This window comes from Anomaloglossus baeobatrachus, chromosome 4 (assembly GCF_048569485.1).
Source record: "Anomaloglossus baeobatrachus isolate aAnoBae1 chromosome 4, aAnoBae1.hap1, whole genome shotgun sequence".
Classification (NCBI taxonomy): domain Eukaryota; kingdom Metazoa; phylum Chordata; class Amphibia; order Anura; family Aromobatidae; genus Anomaloglossus; species Anomaloglossus baeobatrachus.
The window spans coordinates 524080395-524100895 of record NC_134356.1 but is presented as its reverse complement, the minus strand read 5'-3'; the positions used below and the strand labels follow the sequence as shown (position 1 = coordinate 524100895).

Here is a 20501-nt window from a genome sequence, read left to right as displayed (position 1 = left end):
TCTTTCTTTTTCGCTCCTAATTGGGAGACCCAGACAATTGGGTGTATAGCTACTGCCTCCGGAGGCCGCACAAAGTGCTACACTTAAAAGTGTAAGGCCCCTCCCCTTCTGGCTATACACCCCCCCGTGGGAGCACGGGTCCCTCAGTTTTTGCTTTGTGCGAAGGAGGTCAGACACGCACGCATAGCTCCACTGTTTAGTCAGCAGCAGCTGCTGACTATGTCGGATGGAAGAAAAGAGGGCCCATACTAGGGCCCCCAGCATGCTCCCTTCTCACCCCACTTTCTGTCGGCGGTGTTTGTTAAGGTTGAGGTACCCATTGTGGGTACGGAGGCTGGAGCCCACATGCTGATTCCTTCCCCACCCCCATTAGGGCTCTGGGTGAAGTGGGATTTACCGGTCTCCAGGCACAGGAGACCGTGCTCCATCCGCAGCCCCTGGAGAAGCCGCTGGATATGGAGCTGAGTATCGTCAGGGACATGGCCCTGCTCCGTCAAGGTACTCTGTGTCCCCGTGCATACGCGCGCACACCGCAGCATTGCTGGGTGTGTTAGTGCGCCGGGGACATCAGCGCTGCTGCGCTTGTGCCATTTCCTCACTACAGCTCGGCTGAGTGGGTAGATCAGGGCGAACGGTCGCGCCAGCCGCTGGGGTCAGTCGCACTGTGACACGGCTGGGACTTGTGGTGCGCCGGGCACTTCCGCGCTGGCCATGCATATATCTCGGCCGCGCTTATTACTACAGTCCCCGGCTTTTTGCGGCCTAGTTCGTCTCGTGCCCGCCTCCGCACCTGCCAGTCAGGAGGAGGGCGAGACGCTGTACAGAGCATCAGCGCTGAGGGCTGGAGTCTTTTTTACATACTCCAGCCCTCACACTAGGCACAGGGGGACGCAGTTTCCCGCACTTTTGTCTGTGGCACGCCCACGGTCCGCCCCTCTTCACAGGACGCCGGCAGCCATTCCTGCCTGCACGCTGAGCTGCAGAGGGGAGACGGGGAGACCCAGACACGGGATTCTACGGCCTCATACCCGCTGTTCAGCGGGCGGTAAGCAGCCCTCAAGGGCTCACCCCCACTTGTGCCGTTTGTGTACCTGGTATTTTGTGTTTGCAAATACTGACACTGTACGGTCGCTGGTGTTCTCGGCTATATACCCTCCTAGATTACAAGGAGGCAACAGCATGTCGTCCGCAAAACGCAAGGGTGCCAAGGCACAGACGTTATATGCTGCCTGTACCGCATGTGGGACTGCTCTACCGGCAGGTTCCACTGACCCCCATTGTGTGCAGTGCTCGGCCCCTGTGACACTTGCACAGCCGGGGCCTCTGCTAGACGTGACCCAGGGTGTACCACCTGTGAATGCTGTCCAGGTGACAGGAACGGAGTTTGCAGCTTTTGCTGACAGATTGTCTATGACTATGTCTAAAATTCTTGAAACATTGCAGTCTAGACCAGTAACTCAGACCACGGACACTGTTGAATCATTGCTCCCTGGTCCCCCTCAACTGGAACACTTCCGTGCTCCGGGGGTGTCACACGCACCCCAGGGTGACGTCTCTGACTCGGACGACAGTCCCAGACACCCTAAACGGGCTCGCTATGAGGGGCCCTCAACTTCGTCTCACTGGTCAGGATCCCAGCGGGATGAATCTATGGGTGATGAGGCGGATGTAACTGACCAGGATTCTGATCCTGGGACCGCTCTCAATCTGGATACACCGGATGGTGACGCCATAGTGAATGATCTTATAGCGTCCATCAATAAGATGTTAGATATTTCTCCGTCAGCTCCTCCTGCGGAGGAGTCAGCTTCACAGCATGAGAAATTCCATTTCAGATATCCCAAGCGTAAATTAAGCTCTTTTCTGGACCACGCTGACTTTAGAGACGCAATCCAGAAACACCACGCTTATCCTGATAAGCGGTTTTCCAAACGGCTTAAAGATACACGCTATCCTTTCCCCCCTGACGTGGTCAAGGGCTGGACCCAGTGTCCCAAGGTGGATCCTCCAATCTCCAGGCTTGCAGCTAGATCCTTAGTTGCAGTAGAAGATGGAGCGGCACTTAAAGATGCCACTGATAGACAGATGGAGCTCTGGTTGAAATCCATCTATGAAGCTATTGGAGCGTCGTTGGCGCCAGCATTTGCAGCCGTATGGGCACTCCAAGCTATTTCAGCTGGGCTTACGCAAGTCGACTCAGTCACACGTACATCTGCTCCGCAGGTGGCACCATTGACCTCTCAAATGTCTGCATTCGCGTCTTACGCGATTAATGCTGTCCTAGACTCTACGAGCCGTACGGCGGTGGCGTCAGCCAACTCCGTGGTTTTACGCAGAGCCCTATGGTTGAGAGAATGGAAGGCAGATTCGGCTTCCAAGAAGTGCTTAACCAGTTTGCCTTTTTCTCGTGACCGATTGTTTGGTGAGCGTTTGGATGAAATCATTAAACACTCCAAGGGTAAGGATTCATCCTTACCTCAACACAGACAAAACAAACCCCAACAAAGGAGGGGTCAGTCTGGTTTTCGGTCCTTTCGAGGCTTAGGCAGGTCCCAATTCTCCTCGTCCAAAAGGACTCAAAAGGATCAGAGAGGCTCAGATTCTTGGCGGACTCAATCACGCCCAAAAAAGACAGCAGGAAAGAACCGTTACCAAGACGGCTTCCTCATGACTCTCAGCCTCCTCTCTCCGCATCCTCGGTCGGTGGCAGGCTCTCCCGCTTTGGCGACATTTGGCTGTCACAGGTCAAAGGTCACGGGTACAGGATAGAGTTCAGCTCTCGTCCTCCAACTCGTTTCTTCAGAACTTCTCCACCGCCCGACCGGGCCGATGCTCTGCTGCAGGCGGTGGCCGCTCTAAAGGCGGAAGGAGTGGTGACTTCCATTCCTCTTCAGGAACAAGGTCACGGTTTTTACTCCAATTTGTTTGTGGTGCCAAAGAAGGACGGGTCGTTTCGTCCCGTCCTGGATCTAAAGTTGCTCAACAAACACGTAAAAACCAGGAGATTCCGGATGGAATCTCTCCGCTCCGTCATCGCCTCAATGTCTCAAGGAGATTTCCTAGCATCAATAGACATTAAAGATGCTTATCTCCACGTACCGATTGCGCCAGAGCATCAGCGTTTTCTACGCTTCGTTATAGGAAGCGAACACCTGCAGTTCGTAGCGCTTCCTTTCGGGCTGGCAACAGCCCCTCGGGTCTTCACCAAGGTCATGGCAGCAGTAGTAGCAGTCCTGCACTCACAGGGTCACTCTGTGATCCTGTATCTGGACGATCTGCTGATAAAGGCACCCTCTCTAGAGGCATGCCAACACAGTCTGAACGTGGCACTGAAGACTCTCCAGAGGTTCGGGTGGATTGTCAACTTTTCAAAGTCAAATCTAACCCCGACCCAATCACTAACATATCTTGGCATGGAGTTTCATACTCTCTCAGCGATAGTGAAACTTCCACTGGACAAGCAGTGCTCGCTGCAGACAGGGGTGCAATCTCTTCTTCAGAGCCAGTCGCACTCCTTGAGGCGCCTCATGCATTTTCTAGGGAAAATGGTGGCAGCAATGGAAGCAGTCCCTTTCGCGCAGTTTCATCTGCGCCCTCTACAATGGGACATTCTCCGCCAATGGGACGGGAAGTCGACGTCCCTCGACAGGGATGTCTCCCTCTCTCACACAGCCAGGGACTCTCTCCGGTGGTGGCTTCTTCCAACCTCATTGTCAAAGGGAAGGTCGTTTCTACCCCCATCCTGGGCGGTGGTCACGACAGATGCGAGCCTATCAGGGTGGGGAGCAGTGTTTCTTCACCACAGGGCTCAGGGTACGTGGACTCAGAAAGAGTCCACCCTTCAGATCAATGTTCTGGAAATCAGAGCAGTTTTTCTTGCCCTGCGAGCCTTCCAACAGTGGCTGGCAGGCAAGCAGATCCGGATTCAGTCGGACAATTCCACAGCGGTGGCGTACATCAACCACCAAGGGGGAACACGCAGTCGGCAAGCCTTCCAGGAAGTCCGGCGGATTCTGACGTGGGTGGAAGACACAGCATCCACCATATCCGCAGTTCACATCCCAGGCGTGGAAAACTGGGAAGCAGACTTTCTAAGTCGCCAGGGCATGGACGCAGGAGAATGGTCCCTCCACCCGGACGTGTTTCAGGAGATCTGTCGCCGCTGGGGGATGCCGGACGTCGACCTGATGGCGTCACGGCACAACAACAAGGTCCCGGTTTTCATGGCACGGTCTCACGATCACCGAGCTCTGGCGGCAGACGCCTTAGTTCAAGATTGGTCGCAGTTCCAGCTACCTTATGTGTTCCCACCTCTGGCATTGTTGCCCAGAGTGCTCCGCAAAATCAGGTCCGACTGCCGCCGCGCCATTCTCGTCGCTCCAGACTGGCCAAGGAGGTCGTGGTACCCGGATCTGTGGCATCTCACAGTAGGCCAACCGTGGGCGCTACCAGACCGTCCAGACTTGCTGTCTCAAGGGCCGTTTTTCCATCTGAATTCCGCGGCCCTGAACCTGACTGTGTGGCCATTGAGGCCTGGATCCTAGGGACCTCAGGTTTATCTCATGAAGTTGTTGCCACCATGAGACAGGCTAGGAAACCATCCTCCGCCAAGATCTACCACAGGACGTGGAAGATATTCCTATCTTGGTGCTCTGCCCAGGGAGTTTCTCCCTGACCATTTGCATTGCCTATTTTTCTTTCCTTCCTGCAGTCTGGGTTGGAAAAAGGTTTGTCGCTTAGCTCCCTTAAAGGTCAAGTTTCCGCGCTATCCGTATTTTTTCAGAAACGCCTAGCGCGACTTCCTAAGGTACGCACGTTCCTGCAAGGGGTTTGTCATATCGTTCCCCCTTACAAGCGGCCATTGGAACCCTGGGATCTGAACAAGGTTCTAATTGCTCTCCAGAAGCCGCCTTTCGAGCCTATGAAGGAGATTTCTTTTTCTCGGCTTTCACAGAAAGTGGCTTTTCTAGTGGCGGTCACGTCTCTTCGGAGAGTGTCCGAGCTGGCGGCGTTATCTTGCAAATCTCCTTTCCTGGTGTTTCACCAAGATAAGGTAGTTCTGCGTCCAATACCAGAGTTTCTTCCCAAGGTGGTATCTTCCTTTCATCTCAATCAGGATATCACTTTACCATCCTTGTGTCCGCATCCAGTTCACCAATTTGAAAAGGGTTTGCATCTGTTGGACCTGGTGAGAGCACTCAGGATCTACATTTCCCGCACGGCGCCTATGCGCCGTTCGGATGCACTCTTTATCCTGGTCGCTGGTCAGCACAAAGGGTCGCAAGCTTCCAAATCCACCCTTGCGCGGTGGATCAAGGAACCAATTCTTCACACCTACCGTTCTGCTGGGCTTCCGATTCCATCTGGACTGAAGGCCCATTCTACCAGAGCCGTGGGTGCGTCCTGGGCATTACGGCATCAGGTTACGGCTCAGCAGGTGTGCCAGGCGGCTACCTGGTCGAGTCTGCACACTTTCACCAAGCATTATCAGGTGCATACCTACGCTTCGGCGGATGCCAGCCTAGGTAGACAAGTCCTTCAGGCGGAGGTGGCCCACCTGTAAGAAAGGGCTGCTTGACAGCCCTATCACGAGGTATTCTTTTACCCACCCAGGGACTGCTTTTGGACGTCCCAATTGTCGGTCTCCCAATTAGGAGCGAAAAAGAAGAAGGGAATTTTGTTTACTTACCGTAAATTCCTTTTCTTCTAGCTCCAATTGGGAGACCCAGCACCCGCCCTGTTTTTTTCTTAGGGTATTTGTTTTTCGGGTGCACATGTTGTTCATGTTGATAAGTTGTGTTCTCCGATATTGTCTATCGGATTGAATTTGTTTTTGAAACAGTTATTGGCTTTCCTCCTTCTTGCTTTTGCACTAAAACTGAGGGACCCGTGCTCCCACGGGGGGGTGTATAGCCAGAAGGGGAGGGGCCTTACACTTTTAAGTGTAGTACTTTGTGCGGCCTCCGGATGCAGTAGCTATACACCCAATTGTCTGGGTCTCCCAATTGGAGCTAGAAGAAAAGGAATTTACGGTAAGTAAACAAAATTCCCTTCTTCCAGGGTTCCCTGTACTTTATTTATTGGGGGGAGTGTATTATATGTCTGGGGTAACATTTCCGGCCGGTTCTCCAGTTTTCACTGGAGAACCGCGCCGATGGTGCCTGCACGCTGGCCGCATGTTTAAATCTAGGCCCCGGCTTTGCCTGAGGCCTAGTTTCGGTTTCACTCCCCCTGCATGTCAGTCATGCAGGGGGACGGTGTGGCTCCGCCCAGCGGCTGTTCAGCACAGGGTAGGGACACTCCTCACTGAGGAAAGATTCCCTCCCCTGTATGCCTCATTTGCCTGCTCTCAGAGTAGGCCCCGCCCCCTCGCCTCGCTCCGGTCGCCATTTTCTCAGCGTTCTCAGTGTCTGCATAGGCACAGAGATACCACATTGTGACAAGTTGGGGCCAGGGCTGGGGGACTGGAGGCATGGAAATGTATGTTAAACGGTCTGGCAGCCACAACCTCCAGTTGTGCAGCTGCTTATATTCTCTGTTTATATACTCTGCTGGGGTCATTCTGGAGATGCATTCCCTCACAGAGCCCCCACTTCTGCAGCATGTCTCACATCAGAGCAAGGCTGCAAGGCTGTTCTTAATATGCACTGCATGTAGACTCGTACTGCCTGTACTGAGCACATAAACACAGTGGTCCCTCAGCCTGGAGGCTCGTCAGTGGTCCCTCCAGCTGCTCCGGGGGTGCTGAGCATGCATTAGCCCCCTTCTCATGGCGCTTCTGCTGCTACGGCTCGCTCAGCAAGCTCTTAGAGGTCACTTCATCTGGTTTCAGACCCCGTCCTCCTAAAATGGAGACGCAGGGTCCCCTGTCCTTCCCCGTCCCGCAGCTCTGATTCACGAGCTGACTCACTGGACGAGGAGGATGTCTTTACTGGGGGCTCGGACGCTACTTAATGTACCATTGATCTGTCCGAAGGTGACGCAGATGCTAATGATTTGATTGCGTCCATTATATTTGTACTGGACCTCAATCCGCCTGTATCAGGGGAGTATCCCTCTGGCAGAAAGGCATCAGTATACCTTAAGAGAACAAGGAGTGTGTTCCGTACCCACTCCAGTTTTCAGCACACTGTGACCAAACCCAGAGCCTGTCCTGACAGACGCTCCCAAAGCGTGGTTCTGATGACTGTTTCCTCCTTCCACCAGAGGTGGTCAAGGAGTGGGCTCATTCACCAAGGGTGGTCCCTCCGGTGTCTAGTATTTCAGCCCGGATAGTTGTATCAGTGGCTGACGGCACCTCTCTAAGGATCCCCCTGTACATTAATTCTGTACTGGACCTCAATCCGCCAGTATCAGAAGAGCAAACTTCTCTGGCAACAGGACACCAGTTTACCTTGCCTAAGAGAATAAGGAGTGTGTTCCTTAACCACTCCAGTTTTCAGGCCACTGTGACCAAGCCCAGGGTCTACTCTGGCACACGCTTCCCAAAGCGTGGTTCTGATGACAGTTTTCCCCTTCCACCAGCGGTGGTCAAGGAGTGGGCTCATTCACCAAAGGTGATCCCTCCGGTGTTTAGACTCTCAGCCCGGACGTTGTTTCAGTGGCTGATGGCTCTTCACTTACGGTTTTGCTGTCCGCCAGTTTGTCCTTCTGGCCAAATCTGTATGGAGGCGGCAGGGGCCTCGTTCTCCCCATTTGCAGCAGTGTGGCTTTCAAGCCATTTCTGCTTCTCTAGAGGAGATGCATTCCCTCATAGGGACTCTTTGCCCGAAATGGTTGCCTTAGCTTCCAGACTTCAGTCTTTTCATCCTATACCATGTCTGCCATGCTGGAGGCTCTCACCGCACTGCGGTGGCCTCGGCTAATTTTCTCGCTATCCGCAGGCTCCTGTGGCTTCGGAAGTGGAAGGCGGATGCTTCTAAAGAAGTTCCTTGCTGGGCTCCCTTTTGCTGGGACCAGACTGTTCGGGAACAACTGGATGAAATTATTAAGGAAGCTCCTGGCGGGAAGAGTTTCTTCCATGCCTCAAACCTAAACCAGGAAACCTGTCCAGGGCAGGAATCAGTCGAGGTTTCGTTCTTTTTGTTCCTCCATTTGATCATTCTCTTAGCCCTCGGCCTCGCCCACTGGCTCAGCCAAGGATCGTAAACCCAAATGGCGCCCGAGAAGACCGCAGGACATGCTGCCACTAAGTCAGCCTCCTCCTGGCTATCTGGCCACGCCAGCAACGTCCTTGGTCGGTGGCAGGCTCTCCCACTTGGCGACGTATGGTTTTAACACGTCTCCGATCAGTGGGTGCGAGATACCATCTCCCACGGCTACAGGATAGAATTCTATCCAGCCCGCCAAACAAATTTTTTTCTGTCAACTCCCCTCTGCTCCAAGGCCGCCGCCTTCTCACAGGTTGTGGCATTCTTGCAGGCCACTGGAGTAATTGTACCGGTTCCCGACTGGGAACGGTTCTGAGATTTCTGCTTAAATCTATTCCTAGCACCCGAGGAGGGCGGTGCCTTCCGACCTGGATCTCAAGCTTCTCAAGCATGTTCAGGTGCGGCAGTTTCGCATAGAGTCTCTGCGATCAATCATTGACCCAAGGAGATTCCTAGCATCCATCGACATCAGAGATGCCTATCTGCATGTGCCAATCGCAGTTTCACACCAGCGTTGGCTACGTTTTGCAATCAGAGTGGTCCAATTCGTGGCTCTTCCCTTTGGGTTAGCCACGGCACCTCGAGTATTCTCAAGGTCGGGGCAGCTGCGATTGCGGTCCTGCACCTCTAGGGGTTGGCAGTGATTTTTTTGTCCAGGACAGCCTTCTACTCTGGGGTTTTCATCCAGTGCAGACTGTTAGCGGAGTGGCTCGCTCACTCTCGCCACTCTCACCAATTCGGGTGGTTTGTCATTCGGTCCAAGTCGACTCTGACTTCGACCTAGAAGTTCACAGACCCAGAGACGCAATTCGAGACTCTGTCGGCACTTGTGAATATGCCCTTAGTCAAGCAGCACTCCCTCCGCTGGCGGTCGACGTCGTTCTTTCAGGCACCTAATACAGGTGCTGGATCAGATGGTGGTGTCAATGGAAGCATTCCCTTGCCCAGTTCCATCTGCGTCCTCTACGCTTGGATATTTTCCGCTGTTTGAACAGGCGGACTTCCTCCTTCCACGGGGCGGTGGCTTTGCCACAGACCAGGGGCTCATTTCAATGGTGGCATCGTCCCCTCTGTCTCAGGGACGCTCCTTTTTGGCTCCGTCCCGGGTGATCCTCACCAAGATGCTAGTCTATCCGGCTGGGGAGCAGTATATCTCCACCATGGAGCGCAGGGCACTTGGACTCTGTCCTAATCAGCCCTCTGGATCAATGTGCTGGAAATCAGAGCTGTGTTTCTAGCTCTCTAAGCCTTTCACCATCTGTTGGCAGCCAGGCACATTCGAGTCCAGTCAGACAACGCTACAGCGTTTGCCTACATCAACCTCCAGGGCGGGGCACTCAGCCGCCTGGCAATGTTGGAGGTTCATCGCATTCTTCAGTGGACGGAGGACTCCTAGTCCAACATATCCACAGCCCACATCCTAGACGTGGGAAACTGGGAGGCAGATTGTTTCTGCCGTCAAACCGTGGCTCCACGATCCTCAGGTTTTTGCGGCAGACGCACTGGTTCGAGTTTGGTCCCAGCTTCGTCTGTCCTACGTGTTTCACCCTCTAGTTCTTGCCCAGAGTCCTGCGCAAGATCAGAAGGGAGGGCCGTCGGGTCATTCTCATTACTCCAGACTGACCCAGGCAAGCTTGGTACCCTGACCTGCTCCGTCTGTCCGTAGAGGTGCCATAGCATCTCCCGGACTGTCCAGATCTTCTCTCACGAAAGCCGTCCTTCCGCCAGAGCCTACGGCTCTCAGTTTGACGGCGTGGCGTTTGAGTCATGGATCTTGCTGACTTCTGGTATCCCTCCTGAAGTCATCTCCACTATGACTCGAGCTCGGAAGTATCCTTGGCCTTTTGGCCTTGCCGTCCCTCCTGTCCCTTCTGCAGTCCGGTCTGCAGCTAGGACTATCCCTCAATTCCCTTAAGGGACAGCTCTCGGCTCTGTCAGTGTTGTGCCAGCGGCGTATCGCCCGGCTGGCCCAGGTGCGCTCCTTCATGCAGGGCGCATCTCACATCATTCCGCCCTACCGGCGGCCCTTGGAGCCCTGGGACCTTAATTCGGTCCTCATAGCTTATGGAAACCCCCCTTTGAGCCTCTTAGGGAGGTTTCCTTGTTTAGTCTTTCACAGAAAGTGGTCTTTCTAGTGGCCATGACTTCCCTCAAGGGAGTCTCTGTTTTGGCTGCACTCTCTTCGGAGTCCTCCCTTCATCAAGTCAAGGTGGTTCTCCGTCCGACTCCGGACTTTCTCCCTAAGGTGGTTGCTGCCACCTTAACCGGGGCATTTTCCCTGCCTTCCTTTTGTCCGGCTCCTGTTCATCGCTTTGAAAGGGCGTTGAATACTCTGGATCTGGTGCGGGCGCTCCGGATCTATGTGTCTCGCACCGCTGTTCTTAGGCGGCGCATCTCTCTTTTGTGCTGACCGCTGGTCAGCGTAAGGGCCTTTCGGCATTTAAGCCGACCCTAGCTCGTTGGTTTAGGTCGGCCATTTCCGATACCTACCAGTGTACTCAAGTGCCTCTCCCGCCGGGGATCAAGGCACACTTGACCAGAGCTGTCGGTGCCTCTTAGGCTTTCAGGCACAGGCTACGGCTCAGCAGGTCTGTCAGACTGCCACTCGGACTAGTCTGTATACTTTTTCGTAGCACTACCAAGTGCATGCTCTTGCTTCGGCAGATGTCAGCTTGGGCAGACGCATCCTTCGGACGGCTGTCGCCCATTTGTGAAGTTAGGTTTCCCCTACTTCTCAGTTTTTCTGTTTATTCCCGCCCATGGACTGCTTTAGAACGTCCCATGGTTTGGGTCTCCCATAAGGAACGATGAAGAAAAAGAGAATTTTGTTACTTACCGTAAATTCTTTTTCTTATAGTTCCGACATGGGAGACCCAGCACCCTCCCTGTTGCCTGTTGGCAGGTTTCTTGTTCCGTGTGTTATCACCGGCTGTTGTTGTAGACAGAGGTTCCGGTTGTTCCGGGTTTTGCTCTGTCTCTACTTGTGGGTGGATGTCCTCCTTCAGCTTTTGCACTAAACTGGCTAGGACTGGCTACCAGGGGGTGTATATGCTAGGAGGGAGGAGCTACACGTTTGAGTGTAGTACTTTGTGTGTCCTCCGGAGGCAGAAGCTATACACCCATGGTTTGGGTCTCCCATGTCGGAACTATAAGAAAAAGAATTTACGGTAAGTAACAAAATTCTCTTTTTTTCACTTAAGATGGACATGTGATCTGTTTGTTTGTTTTATTTCTCTTATCTTCTTGAATTACACAGTAAAATCTACCCTGCACATGTTTAATCAATAATAAAAATTGGAAATGACTCACAAAAGACATTTGATCGCATTTGTTCTTTCCTCTCCCACAAACTATTCTCAGCGATTTGTCCTGACATATATACAGTATGTAGTCATTGTATTTTTGGGTTGCTGACTAATATGTTTATGATATCGCAATATAGTACCTACACCCAGTTAGTCCTGTAATCATTCTCACAGTATTTTTCTATATGTCTAATCAGAAAGCAGCATTATGAAGGGGCAGAAATCCTGATTTCAGCGATGTGTCACTTACTGGGCTGCTCAGGGTAGTTTTGATAAAATAATTGTTTAATCAGCAGTAGATTATTATTAGAGGACTACTTAGCGTGCTGCCAGGTAGTCCAGCATATTCATGAGCTCTGTATAACTTGAATGGTGGCCTGAAAAAAAGTGAAGAAGCCTAGACTTCCATATTATCATAAGAAGCGTCGGCTCGAGTTTGCAAACAAGGATGAAAAGTGGACAGTAGAAAATTGGAAATGGATAATTTAAAGCAATAAAACAAAATTCAATAGACTAGGCTCTGATGGGTGAAAATGGGTTTGGAAGAAACAAGGGAAAAACCTAAGGGATCGAGATTATGGAGTGGGGTGGTTTGGAGGGGGATATTATGTAGAGGGGCGGTATGGAGGGGGATGTTTTGTGAATGAAAAACAATGAAGCGCAATTATTTTTTCTTGATCGTTCCTTATGGGAGACCCAAACCATGGGTGTATAGCTTCTGCCTCCGGAGGACACACAAAGTACTACACTCAAACGTGTAGCTCCTCCCTCCTAGCATATACACCCCCTGGTAGCCAGTCCTAGCCAGTTTCAATGCTTTGTGTTCAGGAGGTCACACACACATGCATTCTCTGATTTTTGATTTTTTGGATTTCAAAGTTTTGGAAGAAAAGCGTGTCCCATCTGGACTCCCGGCATGTCCCTTCTCACCCCACTTTGTCGGCGGTGCTGTTAAGGTTGACTTTACAGGCTGGAGCCTTCACATGCCGCGCTCCTTCGCCATCCCTTGGGGCTCTGGCTTGAAGTGGGAGCCATCACGGTTCTCACTGCTTTGCAGGAGACCGGTCTCCATCCGCAGCCCTGTTCAGGATCCTTGAACCACAAATAAATATAGAACCGAGGTATGGTATCAGCATAAGACCACAGAAAAAAACAATACCTCTAAAAATATTTAAGTTTTATTTAGAAAGTTATAAAAAATGACAAACAGTGTCTCTCTAAAAATACATAAAGGACAACACAGTGCCAGTGAGATGTTGGGAGGAGATAGTTTCAGCGTGAAAAGGATAGCGATAGATAGATATTCACAGAGTCGTCAGATTACTGATCTCATAGCCTTTATTGACCCTTCCTGACGACGGAGGGTGTCCTAAGTTATTGGACACTCCCCGTTCCGGGTGGCTGTCCCTCCCTGTCCCTATCTCTAGCCAAGGGGTGTCCACCACCAACCCAGGTGATTAGTGCAAAACCATAAATATACACATAAACACAAATGCGTTAAATTTGGTTCCTGACTCAATAAGATACTTCAGTCAGATGAATTTAAATTTTGTTAGGTGGAGCTGTAGGGGACCCGCTACAGTAGCTGTCACCCCACGCTCTCCCCAGAGAGCGTGGGGTGACAGCTACTGTAGCGGGTCCCCTACAGCTCCACCTAACAAAATTTAAATTCATCTGACTGAAGTATCTTATTGAGTCAGGAACCAAATTTAACGCATTTGTGTTTATGTGTATATTTATGGTTTTGCACTAATCACCTGGGTTGGTGGTGGACACCCCTTGGCTAGAGATAGGGACAGGGAGGGACAGCCACCCGGAACGGGGAGTGTCCAATAACTTAGGACACCCTCCGTCGTCAGGAAGGGTCAATAAAGGCTATGAGATCAGTAATCTGACGACTCTGTGAATATCTATCTATCGCTATCCTTTTCACGCTGAAACTATCTCCTCCCAACATCTCACTGGCACTGTGTTGTCCTTTATGTATTTTTAGAGAGACACTGTTTGTCATTTTTTATAACTTTCTAAATAAAACTTAAATATTTTTAGAGGTATTGTTTTTTTCTGTGGTCTTATGCTGTTCAGGATCCTGTCGGACGGAGCGTTTAACCCCCCCCAGGAACCTGGCACCCGCGTCTCAAAAGCTAAGTATGAGACGTTTTTACCACAGAAAGTGGTCTTTCCAGGGTTCCCTGTACTTTATTTATTGGGGGGAGTGTATTATATGTCTGGGGTAACATTTCCGGCCGGTTCTCCAGTTTTCACTGGAGAACCGCGCCGATGGTGTCTGCACGCTGGCCGCATGTTTAAATCTAGGCCCCGGCTTCGCCTGAGGCCTAGTTTCGGTTTCACTCCCCCTGCATGTCAGTCATGCAGAGGGACGGTGTGGCTCCGCCCAGCGGCTGTTCAGCACAGGGAACGGAACCCCTCACTGAGGAAGGATTCCCTCCCCTGTATACCTCATTTGCCCGCTCTCAGAGTAGGCCCCGCCCCCTCGCCTCGCTCCGGTCGCCATTTTCTCAGCGTTCTCAGTGTCTGCATAGGCACAGAGATACCACATTGTGACAAGTGGGGGCCAGGGCTGGGGGACTGGAGGGCACAGAAATGTATGTTAAACAGTCTGGCAGCCACAACCTCCAGTTGTGCAGCTGCTTATATTCTCTGTTTATATACTCTGCTGGGGGTCATTCTGGAGATGCATTCCCTCACAGAGCCCCCACTTCTGCAGCATGTCTCACATCAGAGCAAGGCTGCAAGGCTGTTCTTAATATGCACTGCATGTAGACTCGTACTGCCTGTACTGAGCACATAAACACAGTGGTCCCTCAGCCTGGAGGCTCGTCAGTGGTCCCTCCAGCTGCTCCGGGGGTGCTGAGCATGCATTAGCCCCCTTCTCAGGGCGCTTCTGCTGCTACGGCTCGCTCAGCAAGCTCTTAGAGGTCACTTCATCTGGTTTCAGACCCCGTCCTCCTAAAATGGAGACGCAGGGTCCCCTGTCCTTCCCCGTCCCGCAGCTCTGATTCACGAGCTGACTCACTGGACGAGGAGGATGTCTTTACTGGGGGCTCGGACGCTACTTAATGTACCATTGATCTGTCCGAAGGTGACGCAGATGCTAATGATTTGATTGCATCCATTATATTTGTACTGGACATCAATCAGCCTGTATCAGGGGAGTATCCCTCTGGCAGAAAGGCATCAGTATACCTTAAGAGAACAAGGAGTGTGTTCCGTACCCACTCCAGTTTTCAGCCCACTGTGACCAAGCCCAGAGCCTGTCCTGACAGACGCTCCCAAAGCGTGGTTCTGATGACTGTTTCCTCCTTCCACCAGAGGTGGTTAAGGAGTGGGCTCATTCACCAAGGGTGGTCCCTCCGGTGTCTAGTATTTCAGCCCGGATAGTTGTATCAGTGGCTGACGGCACCTCTCTAAGGATCCCCCTGTACATTAATTCTGTACTGGACCTCAATCCGCCAGTATCAGAGGAGCAAACTTCTCTGGCAACAGGACACCAGTTTACCTTGCCTAAGAGAATAAGGAGTGTGTTCCTTAACCACTCCAGTTTTCAGGCCACTGTGACCAAGCCCAGGGTCTGCTCTGGCACACGCTTCCCAAAGCGTGGTTCTGATGACAGTTTTCCCCTTCCACCAGCGGTGGTCAAGGAGTGGGCTCATTCACCAAAGGTGGTCCCTCCGGTGTTTAGACTCTCAGCCCGGACATTGTTTCAGTGGCTGATGGCTCTTCACTTACGGTTTTGCTGTCCGCCAGTTTGTCCTTCTGGCCAAATCTGTATGGAGGCGGCAGGGGCCTCGTTCTCCCCATTTGCAGCAGTGCGGCTTTCAAACCATCTCTGCTTCTCTAGAGGAGATGCATTCCCTCATAGGGACTCTTTGCCCGAAATGGTTGCCTTAGCTTCCAGACTTCAGTCTTTTCATCCTATACCATGTCTGCCATGCTGGAGACTCTCACCGCACTGCGGTGGCCTCGGCTAATTTTCTCGCTATCCGCAGGCTCCTGTGGCTTCGGAAGTGGAAGGCGGATGCTTCTAAAGAAGTTCCTTGCTGGGCTCCCTTTTGCTGGGACCAGACTGTTCGGGAACAACTGGATGAAATTATTAAGGAAGCTCCTGGCGGGAAGAGTTTCTTCCATGCCACAAACCTAAACCAGGAAACCTGTCCAGGGCAGGAATCAGTCGAGGTTTCGTTCTTTTTGTTCCTCCATCTGATCGTTCTCTTAGCCCTCGGCCTCGCCCACTGGCTCAGCCAAGGATCGTAAACCCAAATGGCGCGCGAGAGGACCGCAGGACATGCTGCCACTAAGTCAGCCTCCTCCTGGCTATCTGGCCACGCCAGCAACCTCCTTGGTCGGTGGCAGGCTCTCCCACTTAGCGACGTATGTTTTTAACACGTCTCCGATCAGTGGGTGCGAGATACCATCTCCCACGGCTACAGGATAGAATTCTATCCAGCCCGCCAAACAGATTTTTTTCTGTCAACTCCCCTCTGCTCCAAGGCCGCCGCCTTCTCACAGGCTGTGGCATTCTTGCAGGCCACTGGAGTAATTGTACTGGTTCCCGACTGGGAACGGTTCTGAGATTTCTGCTTAAATCTATTCCTAGTACCCGAGGAGGGCGGTGCCTTCCGACCTGGATCTCAAGCTTCTCAAGCATGTTCAGGTGCGGCAGTTTCGCATAGAGTCTCTGTGATTAATCATTGACCCAAGGAGATTCCCTAGCATCCATCGACATCAGAGATGCCTATCTGCATGTGCCAATCGCAGTTCCACACCAGCGTTGGCTACGTTTTGCAATCAGAGTGGTCCAATTCGTGGCTCTTCCCTTTGGGTTAGCCACGGCCCCTCGAGTATTCTCAAGGTCGGGGCAGCTGTGATTGCGGTCCTGCACCTCTAAGGGTTGGCAGTGATTTTTTTGTCCAGGACAGCCTTCTACTCTGGGTTTTCATCCAGTGCAGACTGTTAGCGGAGTGCCTCGCTCACTCTCGCCACTCTCACCAATTCGGGTGGTTTGTCATTCTGTCCAAGTCCACTCTGACTTCGACCCAGAAGTTCACAGACCCAGGGACGCAATTCGAGACTCTGTCGGCACTTGTGAATCTGCCCTTAGTCAAGCAGCACTCCCTCCGCTGGCGGTCGACGTCGTTCCTTCAGGCACCTAATACAGGTGCTGGATCAGATGGTGGTGTCAATGGAAGCATTCCCTTGCCCAGTTCCATCTGCGTCCTCTACGGCTGGATATTTTCCGCTGTTGGAACAAGCGGACTTCCTCCTTCCACGGGGCGGTGGCTTTGCCACAGACCAGGGGCTCATTTCAATGGTGGCATCGTCCCCTCTGTCTCAGGGACGCTCCTTTTTGGCTCCGTCCCGGGTGATCCTCACCATGATGCTAGTCTATCCGGCTGGGGAGCAGTATATCTCCACCATGAAGCGCAGGGCACTTGGACTCTGTCCTAATCAGCCCTCTGGATCAATGTGCTGGAAATCAGAGCTGTGTTTCTAGCTCTCTAAGCCTTTCACCATGTGTTGGCAGCCAAGCACATTCGAGTCCAGTCAGACAACGCTACAGCGTTTGCCTACATCAACCTCCAGGGCGGGGCACTCAGCCGCCTGGCAATGTTGGAGGTTCATCGCATTCTTCAGTGGACGGAGGACTCCTAGTCCACCATATCCACAGCCCACATCCTAGACGTGGGAAACTGGGAGGCAGATTGTTTCTGCCGTCAAACCGTGGCTCCACGATCCTCAGGTTTTTGCGGCAGACGCACTGGTTCGAGTTTGGTCCCAGCTTCGTCTGTCCTACGTGTTTCACCCTCTAGTTCTTGCCCAGAGTCCTGCGCAAGATCAGAAAGGAGGGCCGTCGGGTCATTCTTATTACTCCAGACTGACCCAGGCAAGCTTGGTACCCTGACCTGCTCCGTCTGTCCGTAGAGGTGCCATAGCATCTCCCGGACTGTCCAGACCTTCTCTCACGAAATCCGTCCTTCCGCCAGAGCCTACGGCTCTCAGTTTGACGGCGTGGCGTTTGAGTCTTGGATCTTGATGACTTCTGGTATCATCTCCACTATGACTCGAGCTCGGAAGTATCCTTTGGCCTTTTGGCCTTGCCGACCCTCCTGTCCCTTCTGCAGTCCGGTCTGCAGGTAGGACTATCCCTCAATTCCCTTAAGGGACAGCTCTCGGCTCTGTCAGTGTTGTGCCAGCGGCGTATCGCCCGGCTGGCCCAGGTGCGCTCCTTCATGCAGGGCGCATCTCACATCGTTCCGCCCTACCGGCGGCCCTTGGAGCCCTGGAACCTTAATTCGGTCCTCACAGCTTCCGGAAACCCCCCTTTGAGCCTCTTAGGGAGGTTTCCTTGTTTAGTCTTTCACAGAAAGTGGTCTTTCTAGTGGCCATGACTTCCCTCAAGGGAGTCTCTGTTTTGGCTGCACTCTCTTCGGAGTCCTCCCTTCATCAAGTCAAGGTGGTTCTCCGTCCGACTCCGGACTTTCTCCCTAAGGTGGTTGCTGCCACCTTAACCGGGGCATTTTCCCTGCCTTCCTTTTGTCCGGCTCCTGTTCATCGCTTTGAAAGGGCGTTGAATACTCTGGATCTGGTGCGGGCGCTCCGGATCTATGTGTCTCGCACCGCTATTCTTAGGCGGCGCATCTCTCTTTTGTGCTGACCGCTGGTCAGCGTAAGGGCCTTCCGGCATTTAAGCCGACCCTGGCTCGTTGGTTTAGGTCGGCCATTTCCGATACCTACCAGTGTACTCAAGTGCCTCTCCCGCCGGGGATCAAGGCACACTTGACCAGAGCTGTCGGTGCCTCTTAGGCTTTCAGGCACAGGCTACGGCTCAGCAGGTCTGTCAGACTGCCACTTGGACTAGTCTGTATACTTTTTCGTAGCACTACCAAGTGCATGCTCTTGCTTCGGCAGATGCGAGCTTGGGCAGACGCATCCTTCGGACGGCTGTCGCCCATTTGTGAAGTTAGGTTTCGCCTACTTCTCAGTTTTTCTGTTTATTCCCGCCCATGGACTGCTTTAGAACGTCCCATGGTTTGGGTCTCCCATAAGGAACGATGAAGAAAAAGAGAATTTTGTTACTTACCGTAAATTCTTTTTCTTATAGTTCCGACATGGGAGACCCAGCACCCTCCCTGTTGCCTGTTGGCAGGTTTCTTGTTCCGTGTGTTATCACCGGCTGTTGTTGTAGACCGAGGTTCCGGTTGTTCCGGGTTTTGCTCTGTCTCTACTTGTGGGTGGATGTCCTCCTTCAGCTTTTGCACTAAACTGGCTAGGACTGGCTACCAGGGGGTGTATATGCTAGGAGGGAGGAGCTACACGTTTGAGTGTAGTACTTTGTGTGTCCTCCGGAGGCAGAAGCTATACACCCATGGTTTGGGTCTCCCATGTCGGAACTATAAGAAAAAGAATTTACGGTAAGTAACAAAATTTTCTTTTTTAGGGGTGCAGCATAAGAGTTATTTTTATTTATGGGGCAGTATAATGATACCTTATCTTTGAGGACACCGTGTCGTGAAGTGCTGTTGAAGACTGAGAAGAGGGAAGTCTGCAGAGACTAGCTTTTGGACAAAATGTAAGTACCCCTTTAAAATGACGGCCCTTTGGATTGGTTCAGTATGGCAATGTGGCCCTTGGACCAAAAAATGTTGTGCACTGCTGTAAAGGATATAAATTGGTTAGTTGTGTCATAGCGGTTAGGTTGGTATATGCAACTTCTACATGTGTGGTTCTCAGCTGTGCTGATAATGCCCGGTGTGGGTGAGCTCTAAGTGATTTCCTTGCCTCATTAGTGACTTTCTTTGATGAAAGCTAAAATGATTTTCTTTATACATATTTCCAAGGAAGGAGACCAACGGTGGTTTGGAACTGTGGTCAAGGCTCTTCAGTTGCTGAATTCTATCTTTGGACCAATGTCAAAAATTTATGGAATAGGAAGGTGTGCTAAGGTATTACTTTCATTACGGGATTGTGCTTCTTAGGTTAAGTATGGTTAATTTGGGGCAAAACTTACCTCAAAAATGGCTATTGACTATTCCTCATATTACGTTTGAAGCCTACAGTATATCACAAAACTAAGTACACCCCTGACAATTTTGTAAATATTGTATTATATCTTCATGGTACAACACTGACGATATGACACTATGAGGCCCTGTGCGCACTTACCGGATTTTGCCGCGGATTTTCTGCGGATTTGCTGCATGTTTCGCTGCAGATAATGTTCAGAACATCTCTGCACTGAATCACCAGCAAAACCTATGGGAAAAAAAAATCCTGTGCGCACTAGGCAGATTTTGACAGCTGCATGTTTTGCTGTGGGATTCCCGCAGCAAAAACAATTGCATGTCAATTCTTTTCCCCACATCGCTGCAGGATTTCACTCCATTGACTCCAATGTAATCGTGAAATCCTGCAGGGAATAACGCAGGCAGCAAATTCTGTGCGGTTTTCCTGCGTTATTCCCTGCGGTATTTCGCGGTTTACCTGCGGTAATGTATATCGCTTGCCTGCGGTTTTGCAGGGAAGTGATGTCATTACAGGAAGAGGAAGCAGAGCAGAGAGTAAACACACAGACACATCACACGCACAGATCACACACAGACATCACAGACATAGAACACAGACACATAGAACACACATAGAAAGCAAACGGAATTATAGAAAACAAAGCACGTGGGCTCCACTGTATATTTATCGTCCAGCCGAGGTAAGCACACAGCGGCGGCCCGGTATTCTCAGGCTGGGGAGGGCGAGGGGCAGGGTTAATGTCCCCCGCCTGCCTCCCCCTCCCGCAGCCAAGAATATCAGCCGCAGCTGCCCCGGTACTGTTGCATGCATTATGCGGCACTACCGGAGTGTCCCCGGCTCTTCCTGCTGCCGTGTAGCAGTGGCAGTCAAGGTAATACAAGGAGTTAATGGTGGCGGATGACCGCCATTAACTCCAGGCTTGATCATGGCAGCGTCTATGAGACTGCTGACATAATCAACCCGTAAGTAAAGTGAAAAAAACACACCCCGAAAAATCCTA

The 20501-nt window shown here is 51.8% G+C and overlaps 1 protein-coding gene across 1 annotated transcript in view; it reads left to right on the top strand.

Moving 5' to 3' along the window:
• The window catches only part of VPS33B (VPS33B late endosome and lysosome associated), a 164393-nt gene that overhangs the window by 75973 nt on the left and 67919 nt on the right, over positions 1-20501 (top strand). Inside the window, exon 9 of the mRNA XM_075345903.1 lies at positions 19315-19419. Coding sequence (XP_075202018.1) covers positions 19315-19419 — 105 coding nt within the window. The remainder of the gene's footprint in view (positions 1-19314; positions 19420-20501) is intronic.